The following is a 17,116-nucleotide window of genomic DNA, read 5'->3' as shown; positions in this document are numbered from 1 at the left end:
ATATATATATATATATATATATATGTAGTTATATGCCCAGAATATATACACATTTAGTTATATGCTCAGAATATTTTTTGGAATAGCCTATGCAATAGTTCTACATAACACCATTTATCTCTCAATTAAGAATAAGGATGTTCCACAATACTTACCACCTATTGAAAACACAAAGCATTAAGGAAGAGCTTTAAAAATAAATTGGGGGCTGGGGGGCGTTTCTGGTTCAAGACGGCTGATAGAAGAACTCCTTCTCTTGAGCCCATTGAAATGAGAGTACAGTAAGTCCCCAACTTACAAACGAGTTCCGTTCTGGGAGAACATTTGTAAGTCAAATTCGTTCATAAGTCCGACAAGTGAGGCTTATACACCTTTGACACACATATACAATGTAAAGCCAATCGTTGAATGATTCATGTTATAAGAACGAGCGACATCTACCATCTTTTTACCTTGGTCCAATCTCTCAATTATTTTCACTTTTATTTCCATGATTATTGCTTTGCGCTTCCTAGCAGTCCCCTCCCACATCACCACTGCTTTTCTTTTGCTTCCAGACATCCTGGGCTCTGATTGAGCACTGTACTACTGTACACTGTCGCACTGTACAGTAAGCACACAGCAGCTCAACTGTGACAATGCCTGGCAGACATATGAGCTACTTCTGCGATTTGTTCGCATCTAAGAATGCTAGTAATGCGAGGTCTGTTCGTACCTGTGAAAGTACGCAACTCGAATGTTCGTAAGTTGGGGACTTACTGTAAAGGAATTTAAAAGAATATACCCACAATACTAAGAGATATGGCAGGGGAAGGGAATTAGCATGAAAAAGTACATAGTAAATTTCTAGGTGAAAAGGAAATAGAGGTGCACTGCTCAATAAAGCAGAGCTGCAGCCAGGAAGGGACCCTAATAAATGCCTTTTCAAACCCTACAGGGCCCACCACAGTCAAGGAAGGCAGTTTCACAGAGGGCGTGACTGTGGTGGGATCACAAAGAGAATTCACTGAAAATCTCTAAGATCAACTCCCCCTCTCCTTCCACACTCCATGCAAAGGAGGAGCAGCATTCAGGTCAACAAGCTGCAAGAGGAGGACTCCCAGCATGGGTGGGTGGATGGATGGATGGATGGATGGATGGATGGATGGATGGGCAGATGGGCAGATGGAACATCAAAACATGCAGTAATTCCCAGACTGAAAGCTGAACTCAAGTGGAAAACAAAATAGAAATGAAAACAATGTATTTCCCACATTTTCTTCATACATTCTACAAGAACTCTCTGTGATAAGCTTATTAATTCATGCTGACATTTTCCTCCTTCAGTCTCCCGCTAGGACATGATATCCCAGAGAAATTATAACAGGTTCAGGAAAGCAATCCTATGGGCTCTCTCATCTGCTCCTGAGATGAATGTCATCAAGTTAGCATTTAAAAGCATGATGTGGTCTCTGAATGGGTACATTCTGACAAGGGCATGTGGCCTATTTTGGGGAACAAGCCAGGGGTGATGTCTTCCCCAGAAGCCACACATGCAAGGAAACACACATTAACCGAGAAGAAAATTGCTGAAAGTCCCCTTGAGAATTTTTCAGGTCATAAATAAAAGAGAAAGATCAGCGATTAAACCACAGACATCCTCTCACCATTTTATAAAAACTATCTCCTTATATTTATGAAGATCATGTAGCAAAATAAAGCCCACGACTCTCTAATGTAATTACATCACTAATACAACAGTCTTATTTGTCATTCCCTGAGGGGAGCTGCACTTGGGAAAGGAACTAGATATGTAAGTAATTGCAATTCCCACAATGAAAATATTTCGCTGCACGTCAGTGTGTTATAAATGTCACTGTGAAAGCATAGCTCAGTAAAGCTTGCAATCCATCTCCCTTCTGTTATTCGCCATCACACAGAGCGCTCTATCAAAAGATCCACTGAAACAGTACATCCCAGACTTACATTATCAGCAGACACTGCTTTAATCAGCAGTGGTTTTCAAAGGACTGGATGGCTTCAAGAAGTTCATTTGAACCATAAAGTAGAAATCTGGATCCTTATCAGTTTCATTTTACTTTCACCTCCCTTCCCCGGGTTCTAATAAACACAGACCTCAATTTCCTTAAAGGGAAAAGAAAAGTAGAAATGGTGGCTAGGATTTTTGCCATTTCTGTGCAGTCCACATTTTCCCCAGCCTTCAGCGATGCAAAGGGACTAAAATTAGAGTTGCAAAGGGACTAAGATATCTGTGTCAGGTACATAACAGGGAGTGGTTAAGAATTATGAAAGGGAATGAGTAAGAGCTTTAAAAAAAATTACAAATAACATTTAAAACACATGTCTTATTTTTTCTAAATTTTTCTTCCTAATAAGAACATAGCATCCACTTTATTTTATGTAACATTATGAGAAAATAGGATGCTTATTTTGATAATATTTTGATATTAACATAAAGGCACTTACATGCTACTTTCTTCATCTACCCACAATTTTCACCCATGAGCCAATTCTCAAATCTTTGTTGTTTCTCAGTGAAAATATAGAAAATATATGCAATTCAAATCATGAATACTGAACAGTGAACTTTCTATACTACAAAGAAATTTTAATCTAATAACAAGGACTTTTATTTTACATGTGATCAGTGTTGACATAAAAATATAAACTACTTCAAGGTTTCTAATGTTTATATAAATAGGCATTGTTTGGTATGGGAAGGATTTACTAAGTCCACATCCAAAGGACACTTTCTACAGAGTCATACAATTCTAAAGAGATAGAAATCTTTACAAATCCAACCCAACCTCTCATTTTATAGATAAGGAAACCAAAGGTTAAGTGATTTGTCAAAGGCCACATAAACACAACTTTAACACCAATACTGGTCTCTTAAATTCACGTACAACATGCTTTTCACCTCACTATATGGGCACTCAGGAGGAGATAGGAGGCCTTTTCTTTGGAAGAAAAAGTTCTCATCACCCTCCACACACACACACACACACACACACCCCACCTCAAAGGCACAGGCTCTTTGTTTCAGCTTTCATAGATATGTTAGGATAGTACTCAGAACGCGAACACAAACTTATCTACTATAACTCATTTTTCCAGTCTCATGATTCTGCAGCTCATTATTCTGCATTGCAGAACTCAACATTCTGCAATTATGCCCATTAACACTTCAATTCCCACTGCTTAGTCATTTCCCATAATCCACCATGGTCCACCATCATGGCAGCATCTCAGCTCCTCTCTCCTTTTTTTATCTTTTTATTTCATGCTACAGACTCTTCATCAAGTATTTTTTTTTAATGTGTTACTGGCTCCGTGGAGAAGAGGTCAGGAGGAGGTCAAGTTGGGATTATTTCTTATGCAAAATAAATTTTACACCAATTACTTAGTTTTTCACTTTGACCTGCCACATAATCAGAATTCATGATTATTCTTTGCAACTATACATCTTCAGTTGAGGTAAAATCAGAATCTTCTTATTACTCATAGTGCCTAAGGGATGTCTCAGTGCTTTGGAGAACATTATCTTAATCAATGAACTGGCTAATACCTGGTGCAGACTCATCAATCCTCCATCCAAATTTATTGACTTCTCAGAGGGTTCTTATCTCCCCTAGAAACAGGAATAAATTAATTAATCTTACTAAAACTTCAGAAGCAATACTAAGTTCAGAACTTCCAAGAATCCTAGTTCTGAATTTCTTCTACTTGTCTTCCAGTTGAGGGATACTTATTGAGGCACTAACCATAAAATTTTGCTCATTACCACCCATTTGTTTTTTAAAAATAATTATTTCCACAGAGTATTTTAAATGTCAACTTATTACAGAGCTCTGGCCCTCTCTGGAGAAAAGGAAACAATGAATTCAAAATATACTGATAATGAATGGGCCATCCTGGGAGATGTGCCAAATAGAGGTGTAGAATGCACAGTAGGCATGACAAACATGTTAGAGAGACTAGCAGCATTCTTACAGATGTCCACGTGCCGACCCTTTTCCATGACGTGAGCCAGCAGCACAGAGGAGCTAAAGTTTAGGGACACATGAACTCACATCTTCTACCATCAAAATGATCACTGAGAGAAAATGGACATCCAAGACAACTTTATCAGTAAAATCCAGAATGTAGCAAGACTCCTTAGTCCATTCTTACAAGTGGCAGAGAAATGGAAGGTGTTTCCAAAATAAATAATCAAATACCAAAGAAAACAAAATGTCCCCAATTGTTTTCATCTTTCCTTCATTTTGCTCATCATAAAAATTATCTATTAAGAATCCAGGGCGGGCCGGCCGAGTGGCGCGACGGTTAAGAACTCGCTTGGGATGCCAGAGGGCCCCGGTTCGGATCCCACATATAGGGCCAGTGACACTGCCCTCCACAGCTAAGATGCTGAACAACAGCTCAACCTGGAGCTGGGCTGCCGGGAGTCGCCAGCGACGGCGTGGGCTGCAGCACCTGTGGCAGTGGGTTGCCATGGGCTACCGTATGTAGCCAGCAGCCAGCGTGAGTGGCCAGTAGCCAGTGTGAGCGGCCAGCAGCCGCAGTGAGCGGTCATCCAGAAGCCGGCGACTGATCTGCCTCGCCAGAGAAGAGCGCGATGATGATGCCAACTTGGGCCAGTGAAGCAACGTCCTCCACAACTAAGACTGAAGAACAAAACGACAGCAACTTGTCTGTTCCCCTTCCCCCAATTCCCCAGCACTGTTCCTATCCCCCAATTCCCCAATAAAAAATCTTTAAAAAAAAAAAAAAAAAAGAATCCAGGGCAATCAATTATGATATAAAGATACATGGATCTAGTACCTTACCTCCAGAGATTTATTAATATGACCCTACATGTACCATTTATTTTATTATATGTTGTGGTCTTGTCAGGAATTATATATAGATTAGAAACAACATTCAAACCATACTGAAAATAATCTCTAGGTAACATATTAGAAACATCAGCAGTATAACTTTTTTTCAGTTACTGAGTACCTGTAACCAATGACTCTAGTTTAGACACAATTAGAAAAATAAATAGATATGTAGATGTTGGTTTAAAATATTGGGAGCTTCCCAGATAAAATTTGAAACTAGCCCCCTTACATGGAGGGCAAAGAGAGGCTGAAGAGGCAGACCACCCCGGATTGGTAGGTGGTAAGTTTAATATTATAATTAGCTAGGGAATTTACAGATGAGGCTTGTCTTGGACAACAGCAAGAGACGAGTAAATCTGTGCACCCAGCCACCAGAATCCTAAAGTGTATATAGAGGATTTAACTGGGTTCAGTCACCTGTGCCATTCAGATGGTCTCAACAACACATTGCTCTCTCAAGGCCGTGTCCTTGGAAACAGTTCCCACTGTGGGAACAGTGGGCAGAACGTACATTCCAAGCATGGGAGTCGGGGGGAGCCTCTGATTGCCCAGGGTCCGATTCATGGGTCAACAGTTACATCCTCTCAATAACCTTCTCTAACAATAAATATGATGGAAAAAAATACTGTTACTGCATAAAATGTTTTACAATTGTTCTCATTGTTGGGACATTCTGATAAATACTTATAGACATGCTGTTGCAAATCTACGTGAGAAAAAGACTTTGAGATGGTTATGTTTTGTACACTGAGAATATTTCCAAGTTACTAAAACTTACCATTATTATTTCATAATATACTAAAAAATAATCAAGACATAATAATTTCCTTGATGTCCAAGACATTCATGTGTGTTCTCACTGCAGCCCTAGTACTCTGCCTTGTTCAAAACAGGTGTTCAGAAATGTGTATTGATTTGAAAGACTCATTTTGTTTTTTCTGAGGATATTTCTACCTAGTAGACACTAAGTTGCATTATGAAGATGCTCCCCAACAAATTCAAACTTCTCATAAGGTAATAACATCGGGAATTATAAGCAAAGTGCTAGTGCCATGGTTTTTGTTTATTAACAGATGTCTTCTTAATAAATTATTAACTTTATTTGTATTAATGAAGCTATGAATTACTTTATGATGAATCATTACAGAATTTTAAAATGTATAATTTTCTGTAGTTTTCCATTTTACCCACAGTTGTTTCTTCAATTTCTTTCCTTTCATCGTAGTCTTAAAAAAAAAAAAGTAGGATGATTCCTTTTTTCTGAAATCAAGTTATTTTTGTGTGAGATCATAAGTAGATTTATATATAATTGGATAAGTCTTTCAGTCTCAAATTCAAAAATAAGTTAAAAATATTTTAAATATAAAAAGTATTTTTTATTTAAAATGTTTTCAGCTCCTAAGCTGAGGCACACCCTGTTAAAAAACTGTCAGATGATATAATTTCTTTCTCAAGCTCAGATAATTACTTTTACTCAAAAAAGTAATATTTATGACATTCAGAAATTGACTACTGTGTTGATTTGCATCTACTAAGCCTCAATATAAAATGAGTTGGATGAATACCCTAGTTATCATTATTTTTGTGAGATTTATTGAACATTTATTACTAGGGAAGGTAGAATTGTCTTTTGAGACATATTATGTTAATGTGATAGAAATTATTAGATTTATGCATGAGATCTGTTTGTTCTTATCATCTCTTAGAGAAAGAAACCATTATTATGTCAGAATACCCTGAGGTGCATGATTATTTTTACCATATTAATACATGAATTGCTCCTTTTCATTAGGAAATTTCAGTTGAAGATAAATGTAAGTAAAATTCTTTGTTGATGCATTTAATAATCTAAAAAAAGAGGCCTGGAGAGTAGTCAGAATTTCTTGGCTTAATTTTATTTATTAAAACATACTAAATAGAAATGTACTTATTTTTACAATTATTCCAGAAATAACTTCATGCTATCAATATATATATATATATATATTCCAATATGAGTCTCCAAGGGGAAATATACTATATAGTAAACTCCCTATATAGTTTCATGAATGTTCTTGAGACTAGACCAGAATCTCTTTTTGTGGAGCAATTTGAAAAATCAAAGTTCCAAGGAACAGATTTTGGGAAACATGATACAACAGTTATTCAAGCCTGACAAGGAAACACAAAAGATCCATTCAGCACCTACACGAGTTACTGCGGAACCAACAAAACAACTGTACTGTTACAAAACAGCACCCTCCCCTCCTCTACCCCCCACAAAAATTACTTTCAGCGTAAGCAGATTTTGCAGAATCAGGCTTGGCTAAAAAAATATTCAGCATGGTTTAATATGCTGATTTTTCAAGTGGTAGAAATGTCTTTCTAAGTCCATGCTAATTGATTTCTTATGTTTGAAAAATTGGGATAATATCAACCAATTTATGAGGAATTTAGGTTGGCATTGGTAAACTGAGGATATTTTGAAGGATTTCAGTATCGCACTTTTTATTTCTAAATATCTATTGATGAACTGATGTAAAATAGGCACCTTCAATAGTCAAGCACCCAGATATCGACTTTTAACCACCAAAGAACACCAAATTCAGGGCAAAGAATTCAATAGCTAAAGGTCGCAATTCACTCACCCATGTAAGATAAGATTTATATTGGATCTGTAGTAAAGAATCTTACTTTATTTTTGTCTACATCTTTGGGTAGAACAAACTGAAAAATTTTTTAAATCTGCCAACTATTGATTTTCTTACTTATTTGCTAGAGATCTTACCTGAGGAAATTTTTTTCAAATAAAGCCAACCATGCATATTCTTGTGTGATATATTCTATAACATTACTGATGATAAAGATCTATATGACAAGCAGTACATCTTTAATTTTAAACAAGATGCATATTAGATCTCAACAATATTAAATGCATATTTAAATATTTAAAGGGACATTTTCTCCTTTTAAAACCATATTTTTACAAACTTTACTATTTATAATAAATTTAATAATTTTCAGAACTTACTGAACTCCACAAAAATATACTTTAAACTATATTCAGCCACCTAGCCAATCATACTATACTACATTGGTATTAGCAAGCAATACAACACTCTATGAGTTGAAGTTTTAGGATGTTTATGCACATAAAGAGCCAAAGTGTTTCACTAAAATAATGTCTATTAGGAACTTTCAAAGATATATATTTTCCAGCTCTCCTAAATAGAGATACTGAATATGTCAACCTTTTCTGGATAACAACATCATCCTATATCTGAAAGTTATTTGAATGACATATATAGTTCTATATGCCTGTATAGGAAAGTGCCCCAAATATCAAACTTGAATGTGTTCCCTCCCTCCCTGAGAACCATTTCTTCCCAGAGCAGATCAGATGTTCTCCCGCTTTCTGATCTGCAATCTTCTGGAAGTTAGTCACAGGCTTGCCCTAGACCTCTCCTGCAGGGTAATGTTCATGAATTTGTGTGACAGCTACTTTCTCTAAGGAGAGGTTCTCACTTTAGGATGGATAGCTGTGCTCAAGGTAGAGTCGGGCATGCAAACGTTCTGGCCCTCCAGAAAGTGAAGTGTTTTTACACCAAATCACTTCAAACAATAAGAGGTCATTTTTACTTTTTGTCATTTGCCCCATGTCCACTGTTTACTTGCAAAACTTCCTGTAAAAGACTGCCAGGAAGATCTGGGTCAAATTTCACACTAATACATAGCAACTCTGCTCGTGTATTTATTGACTCATCTGGTTCCATAAAGCTTTTATTACCACGAGCAAGTCTTTATGGTTAGCGTATCTGAATTGTTCTTTTGCTTTGAAATGCATGTCAGCTTTCTCTTTCTATACTAATAAATTTTGGGTATTAAAATTTTGGTTATTTTCAAAGTAAATCAGGCCAAAAACAATTTGGAAATAAAAGGCTCAGCCTAGGAATTTCACAGACATTATACTTTTAAACCTCACGACAGCCTTCAAATTAGGCCTTACAAGTGTGTTAACTGAGACTTGGAAAACTTAAACAGAATCCCACAGTCCTACGTTCAGAAGTTGTGAAGTGAGAATTCTCACTCAGACCTTTCAGACTCGAAACCCCTGGTTAGTTCTACAATAATGCATGGATTTTAAAAACAGTCAAAAAGCAAAATACTCTGTGGCATTACATGTTTAGACACCCTCGTAGAACGGAGATTCACAATTGATATTTCAAATTATGACCTGAATCATTTAAGAAGAGGCTGTATTTTATCCAATATATGTCTTCAAGTCCTTGAAATTATAATATACTTTAGGAGTTTTCAATACAATGTGGTTCTTTTTTTCATAACTCAAGTATTATCATTAATAGTGCATAAATCTCACCTTCAGACATTCAGAACAATGCATTCTCATGAGTTTAAGAAACCACAATCTTATAGTCAAAATGGTTTTACTTTTTGCTACTTGTGCTGCTTTTAAAATTAGCCATGCCCTGTTCTAACATTAACTCTATAACCACAGTAAATTTACAAACATAATTAGCCTCCTATACCCATCAGGTGAACCATGGACAGCACATCCTACTCAAGGTCATAATATATTTTGTTTGAGCAAATATAGCTGACCACACTAGTTCACTGACATTTCTTAACATCAAGGTCAAGGTACTTTTATAACTTTTACAGCAAAAAAATAATAGCTTCTATAGCAAAAAAAATAACTTTTAAGAGAGTAAATTTTATCCTTACATTAGAAATTCATTAACTTATTCCTTAAAATATTAAATATTCTATAATACTTAACATTTTTTGACACATATTCCTGGTATCTCTGAGAGAAATTGGACTTTTAATACTTAATAAGCTTCATATCAATAAATAAAGTAATTTTCCAGAATGCAGGCAATCACAACAAGGGCTCAAAATAAGTCAATTCTGGTTGTAAAAATGGAGATAAACCATATTATTTAACAAATCAAATTTGCCCCCATGCTAGAAATGACCATTTTTAAATAACTTGATTACATTGTTTTTAGCAAAGCCTATGGAATTCATTAATTCCAAGGTCGTTGACCAGAAAAACATGAAAGTATAGACTGGCTAATACAATTTTTCCAATCTGTGACAGCTGCTTTTTCACTTTGACAATTGTTATCCATCTGTTTATGCTAAATTTCACAAGTCTTACCGTCAGTTTCTCCTCTAAATTCTCACTTAATAAGCTTCCTTTTCCATGCTTTTCAAATTCCATGTTGAAAGAGAGAGAGAGAGAGAGAGAGAGAGAGAGAGAGAGAGAGAGAGAGAGAGAGAGAGAGAGAAAGAGAATCAGATTCGTCTAGAAAACGATTTGACGTGCTTACATGTTAGATAGTGCAGGACATTCCAAGTTGTGAGAGCCCTAGGACACTATCAGAAAGCCCTGGCGATAATTTCTGGTTAGCTAGTGTTTCCATTTATAGATGTTCAAACCCCATAAACAGAGCACTGAAGAGAAGTCAGGCAGCTGGCCTTAGATAATGATAAATGTCACTAGACATAAAAGCAAACTCTTCAACAGGAGAATATTCCAACAGGTCAGTTCCCCTGAACCACGTACAATGTATGTGACAAACAGCCACTATCAAGGAATTCATTAATAGCCTTTGGAGCAGAATAAAATACATTCAAGACTATAGACCGGATAAATCAGTTCAAAAAGGACAAATGTGATTGTCTTATAGCAAGTATGAACCAGCCAGTCTTGTTCTTCCAAATTCCAATTTTTTTCCTTCCTTGTAGTCCAGGCATTTTTGCATTTATTGTGTAGCTCAAAATTTTATACAAGACATAAAGGGAAAGAGCAAAGGAAAACTAATTAAAACGATTAAGACACACAACACATATATTCAAAACGTGCTTCCAATTTTGTTCTGTAAAAAGTTGGCAAATGATGTTTAGAAACACTCTGAAATAAAATCATGTTTCTCTTCACAAAAATTGATTTTGTTCTTCATTGTCCTGGCTTTTCGACTGGGAACAAAGTTATGACATAGGAGATGAAATTCATTTTTCCAATAGAACAAATGTTTTCAAAATTCTTTAGAAGTTGTCACATGCTTTAAAGAAAATGAATTGTGTAATTTGATAATTAACTTTTTTTGTTTGTTTACAGCAAACCAGACGTGTGGATGCATCAAAAAATAAAAATGGCTTTCAGAGTCAGCTAAGACTGATCTCTGTGGTGGCCTAATCCCTCAACCTGTTTAAAATGTCCTTTTAACACCTGTTCCTGACCTTAACTCAAATTTCCTATCAGTTTTTCCTTTACTTTTTAAGAAAACATTTTAGGAAATGTGTTGTGAATCTGTCCTTTAGCATGGTTACAGCTGGTTCTCCGTTGCCAGGCAGCATTGCTCTAGAGCTTACTCTGCACCATGAGAAAGGGCTGAGGATTTCAGAAGTAAACATTTGGTAGGAAATGAACCTAGTTACTCCTGCTTCAGGATAATGAATTCATTTATATGTATTAGGCTCATGGGAACAAGGGGCTTCCCTCTCTGGCTCAACTCTGAATTCCAGAAAACGAATCATACACGCTAGTTGTTGCCCTAACAAGTTTGAAAACTGAAGTCTTATAGGCTTATCAGCATGCAAGATTGGTATGTGTAAAAAAGCAAGGCAATAGTGGAAATTTTACATAAATGGAAATCCAAAATCTCTCTAGAAAAAAATGAAAGCACACTATGGATGCAAAAGGAAACTCAGTTATGGCTAGTTTCATGCCTGAAGGTGAAATTCAGGATTCAGTTAGCAGTAGAGGAAAGGTGGGATGCAGAGTTGGTCAGGGAAGAAGATAATAGTGATAACAGGAGGGATGGGGCAGTGGTAGTGGGAGGGATGAAAGTTTTAATTCAACAAACATGTACCATGTACCTATAATGGGTGAGGATTATTCTAGGTACAGGCAGATATTTTTTTAATGGTAAATAAAAATAATAAAATTAAAAGATATAATCTCTACATGCTTCCCTCTACAAACACAATATAGGTGTGACTGCATATAAGTAGGATAACAACACTCTTGTATAGCACACTTCAATAGCTTTTCTATGTTATCTCAATTCTCAGAAACACTATAGAAGGTACATACTATGATTTTTTCTCCATTGTTATGTGCTAAATTACATGCCCCCCCCAAATTCATGTTGAAATCCTAACCCCCAATATCTTAGAATAAGAGTATATTTGGGATTACGGTTTTTAAAGAGGTAATTAAGATAAAATGAAGTCATTAGGGGGGCCCTACTCCAATATGACTGGTGTCCTTATAAGAGATTAGGACGAAGATAGAGAGGAAAGACCATGTGAAGACATAGGGGAAGATGGCCATCTACAAGCCAAGGAGAGATGCCTTCAGAAGAAACCAACCCTGACAACACCTTGATCTTGGACTTCTAGCCTCCAGAATTGTGAGGAAATATATTTCTGTGGTTTAAATCACCTAGTCTATGGTATTGGCTACCACAGCCCTAGCAAACTAATATACCCATTTCAGACTTGAAAAAATAAGACACAGTTATACAGCTAATAGATGTCATTCAAGTTCCCCAGCCCAAGCTCCTAACCACTGTGTACTTTAGTGCCTCTGAACAAATAATCTCCTCACAGAGAGTCGGAGAATAGCACCAGCACTGTATGGTGAATACTATCCACTCCATCTATTTACAGAGATATGCTTACATATATACGGAGATATGTTTTAAGGACAGGATCTTTTTTCTTAGGTAAAATTATGCCCATGCAAAAGCCAGCCCTCATCCACTAGCTGGTCAGACATCAGGCACTGAGTCACACTGGTCTCCTTTCTGTTCTTCAGTCACAGCAGACACGTTTCTTCCCGACTGGAGTTCTCTCTTCCCAGACAGTCATGTGTCTCCCTTCTCACTTCATCGAGGCCTTCCCCAATGACCCCATCTAAACTAGCAAACCCTGTGTCCATTCATTAGCTGTTTTGTTCTTTCATAGCTCTTATCCCCTCTGGCACGCTGTTATTTCACGTGCTATTTTATTTGTAGCTGATCTCTCCTATTTGAGTATAAGCACCAGAGGGTACTTTATTCATCACTTTATTCAGGCTCTTAGAACATAGTAAGGACTAAATAAATTCTTGTAAAGGAAAGAGGGAAGGGAGGAGAGAAAGAAAAGAAAAAAGCAAAGAAGGAAAGAGGGAGGAGAGGAAGAAGGGTGAGACAGAATGAAAATATATCAAATGAATGTGACTTAGGACATTTGATACATTTTTATTTGTAAGGCTTTTGGTAGGCAAAAGAGAAATAAAATGCATATTTATCCAGCAATCATACTACAGATGAATCCAATATTGTTTGTTCATTTTTCTTACTCAAACAACTATTAAAGGTGAAATAAATAGATTTAGGAAGCAGAAAGAATTGGATCCATTTGCAGATTCTGCCACTTTCTAGTTCGGTCACTTTAAGCAAATTAATTCTCAAAGTTTCAGTTCTCTTTCTCCTTAAGAGATGATACCAACCTCTGAATGTTACTACAAAAATTAAATATGGGAGCGGTGCAAAGAACTTCTAGTGTCTGGCATTAGGCAGGCTCTCAGTAACCATTATTTCCCTGGCCTATATGTGAAGTTTATAAGGAAAAAGTTATTCCAAAGATAGTATCAAAGTCCTAACAAATATGGCACAAACAAGAACAGAGAGTGGAAGAAAATCATTTCTCTGATAAGGGACTCGTATCCAGAATATATAAAGAGCCCTTACAACTCAACAATTAAAAAAAACAAAACAACAATTTAAAATGAGCAAAAGATTTGAATAGACATTTCTCCAAAGAAGACCAGAGAATGGCTAACAAGCACATGAAAAGATGTTCAACAAAATTTTAATTAGGGAATACAAATCAAAACCATGAGATAATACTTCATATCCACTAGGATGACAAAAAATGGAGAATAACAAGCTTTGGCAAGAATGTGGATAAACTGGAACCTTCATCCATTGCTGGTGGGATTATTTAGTGGAACAGCCACTTTAGAAAACAGTTCAGCAGCTCCTCAGAATTTTATATAGAGAGTTACCATATGATCCAGCAACTCCACTTCTAGGTATATATACAACGGAAGTGAAAATATATGTCCACACAAAAAATTGCACACAAATATTCATGATAGTATTATTCATAATGGTCAAAAAGTGGAAACAACACAAATGTGTATCAATACATAAATGAAGTATTGATACATACAACAACATGGATGAAAATAAAATTATAAGGAAAAGAAGCTGGTCACAAAGCCACATATTGGGGCCGGCCGAGTGGCTCAGTTGGTTAAGAGCACGAGCTCTAAGCAACAGGGTCACCGGTTCAATTCCCACATGGGCCAGTGAGCTGTGCCCAAGCTGAGCTGCCAACAGGTGGCAGGATGGTGCAGCTGGTAAGACCATGTACTCTTAAAAACAAGGTTGCCAGTTCGACTCTCACATGGGATGGTGGGCTACACCACCCCCTCAGCTAAGATTGAACACAGCACCTTGAGCTGAGCTGCTGCGAGCTGCTGACAGGCGGCCAGATGGTGACTGGACTTGGGGCTGAGCTAGCTGTGCCTCCACCACTAAGACTGAAGGACAACAACTTAGCTGTTCCCCTCCCCCAATTCCCCAACACTGTTCCCCTTCCCCAATTCCCCTATAAAATCTTTAAAAAAAAAAAAGCCACATAGTATGTGATTCATTTATATGAAATGTCCAAAATAGGCAAACCATAGAAACAAAAATAATTTGTGGTAGCCAGATGTTAGGGGAAGGGCCGAATGGGGAATGACTGCTAATGGGTATGAGTTTCTTTTTGGGGTGATGAAAATATTCTGAAATTAGATAGTGATGATTGCATAACCCTGAATATACTAAAAATCACTGAATTGTATGTATAATTTAAGAGTAAATTTTATGGTACATGAATATCTCAACAAAGCTACTATTTAAAAATAAATAAATAACAGAGGGAGACATACAATTCCTTTTCTCAAGTGGAAATGTATTCTTTTTTTCCAGGAATATAATATGCACAATGGGTCACTCCAAACAGGAAATTAAAATCTACATTACAGTAGGCAAGCAAGAATTCCATTCAAAATGGAAACAAATGACCCTCTTGGCAAATAATTGCTTCAAGATACTGCCACCTTACTCCTTTGCATTATCCTTTGTATTTTTTTGCATCATCACCTGGCTTGTGAGTGATATTCGGCTTTTGAAATTGCAGCTGCTCAAATCTATATTGAAAAACTGGGTAAAAGTGGAATTTTTAGGTACTAAAACAGCTTATTCATCTACTGGGTCTGAGGACTAAATGTACTTTTTGTGTTTTTTGTCTTCTTCAATAGTAGAAATTCCCCCATACCTGCCATTTCAAGAACTTCCATCTCCACTACAAAAGCACAGGTAAATGTTCTACTTCTGAAACCATACAAGGTAGCTAAACACCCAGAGGCATGAAAAATGAATGCCGTTTTCTTTTGAAAGAATAGCAGTTTACAAAATATGGTGTAAACAACTGACAACCTTCCATATTGTATGCTCCAAGGATAAATATATTTTCATTAAAACAAGGATCCTCTTCTGAGACACTGAATGCCTTCTTCATGGGTTTCTTCTCACTCCGCATAGCACCTCCAGGACATGGGTCCTGTATTCTCTTCAGGGTCAAGTTACAAGCCCATGAAACCCCCATACACATTTAGTAATGGACAGAGATATCCTGCCCTCCGCACACGCCTCCACGTGCCATAGCCTGTCCCCAGAATCACTTCAGGAATGTATTTCCTGTGGTACCCAAGAGCCAAAAGCAAATCTAGCTCAGACCCAGCACTGAGAACTAATCTTACTCAATCAGCTAACTTATGACCTATTGGTATTGTTCTAGGTCCAAAATGTATGCCTATGTCTCTAGAAGGCTCTGTTTGATAGACAAATAAGGTGGGTAGGATGTAGCATACAAACAAAAGGCAGAAAATGGTATGGTTCCCAGAATTTTCTGGTTTTCTCAGCTTTGGCAACGGTGAACTCTCAAGCAGCAGCTGTGGACTCTTCTGGAAAATCCTCTCACTCTTACCTTTGCATCTGTGTGTACATCTGTCACACAGGCAAATCCAGGAACACTTTTAACCTCCCACCATCACCACTTTTAAACATCCTTATGGCTTCTGCAGACCAGAGGTACAGGGTACAAAGAGTTGTGGTACATGCCCACAGCTTGGGAAAAGATAATGTTTATAGAAGAATTTGTCCCTATATAATAAACATTTTTTGTAAGTTGAAGCTGCCAAGTGGACATAAAAGCAAACCCCAAAATATCAGCATATGATAATTACAGTAATGACAGCTTAACAAATTTGGACCTTTGTAATTACTATTCTTTAGTGAAATATAAACCTTTTCTACCGGAATAAAATATTTTTTTTTTTAGTGTCTCAAAAATCAGTAAAACTTGATTCACTTCCATTCTTTCATCATTAACAGAAAACTAGAGAAAGCAAAAATGTTTTGTGTTAAAAAAGATAAGCGGCCTCTTTACCAAGAGATCAAAACCTCAAAGGACAATGAGGAAGATAAAAAGTGCCCTCCCTCACATCCCCTGAGCTGACCCTTGTCATTTTGTGGACAAAGCCTTCAGTCCACTTGGGCCATATTTTTTACATGACTATAGAAAAGACATTTTAGTCAATGTAAGGGCAGGAACATTTTCTTTATAAAAACATTTCTTGATAGAAGAGCAATTGTTTGGAGCATTAGAAAATACTTCAATCAAGTGAGGGCTGGGAGAACCTTTGAAAAGTGCTATCCTTTTTAATGTGTGTATCTGAAAAATGCAATTCTTTTATCAAAAATTATTGAAAATAAAATGTGGTTTTTTTTAAAAAAAGACTAATATATCAACACTGATGATAATTTGTAAATAACAACGATTTTGATATGAAACTAAATCCATACCTCCAGCGTCTATAACATACAAGCTGATTAAAACCAGTCAGGGATCCAAGTCTAGCATGTTCCATGTTCTCAGCTACTCTCTACTCAGCGTCTACAATTTTCAAGGGACTGTTGAATATTTTCTCTTGTTCATGGTGACATCTACAGAGGTGCTGGGTTGAACAGGTTTTTGTTCTTACATTTGGTAACAATCTACTTCCAGGCCCTCTGAATTGTAGACACACCTCCTAATAATAGTCAGTCTCTCTCCCTTTCTTTCTC

At 36.8% G+C, this 17,116-nt stretch overlaps 1 protein-coding gene across 10 annotated transcripts in view; it reads right to left on the bottom strand.

The window, feature by feature from the left end:
• MLIP (muscular LMNA interacting protein) overlaps positions 1-10,243 on the bottom strand; it is a 256,749-nt gene extending 246,506 nt beyond the window's left edge. For 6 of the 10 annotated variants that reach the window (XM_019668094.1, XM_019668100.1, XM_019668097.1 and 3 more), the window contains exons 1-2: positions 10,181-10,243; positions 10,045-10,142 (exon numbers count right to left, since the gene is read on the bottom strand). In XM_019668094.1, the coding sequence (XP_019523639.1) occupies positions 10,045-10,107 (63 nt within the window). In that variant the 5' untranslated portion in view covers positions 10,108-10,142; positions 10,181-10,243. Of the gene's footprint in view, positions 1-3,568; positions 3,632-10,044; positions 10,145-10,180 lie in introns of those variants that run through there. The other 4 variants (XM_019668091.1, XM_019668092.1, XM_019668102.1 and 1 more) reach the window with 4 other exon arrangements.
• Positions 10,244-17,116: the final 6,873 nt, after the last annotated feature.

Source organism: Hipposideros armiger, unplaced genomic scaffold, assembly GCF_001890085.2.
Source record: "Hipposideros armiger isolate ML-2016 unplaced genomic scaffold, ASM189008v1 scaffold_516, whole genome shotgun sequence".
In the NCBI taxonomy this organism is placed as follows: Eukaryota; Metazoa; Chordata; class Mammalia; order Chiroptera; family Hipposideridae; genus Hipposideros; species Hipposideros armiger.
Note: the sequence above shows the minus strand (reverse complement) of the source record. Positions and strands in the feature narration are given on the sequence as shown.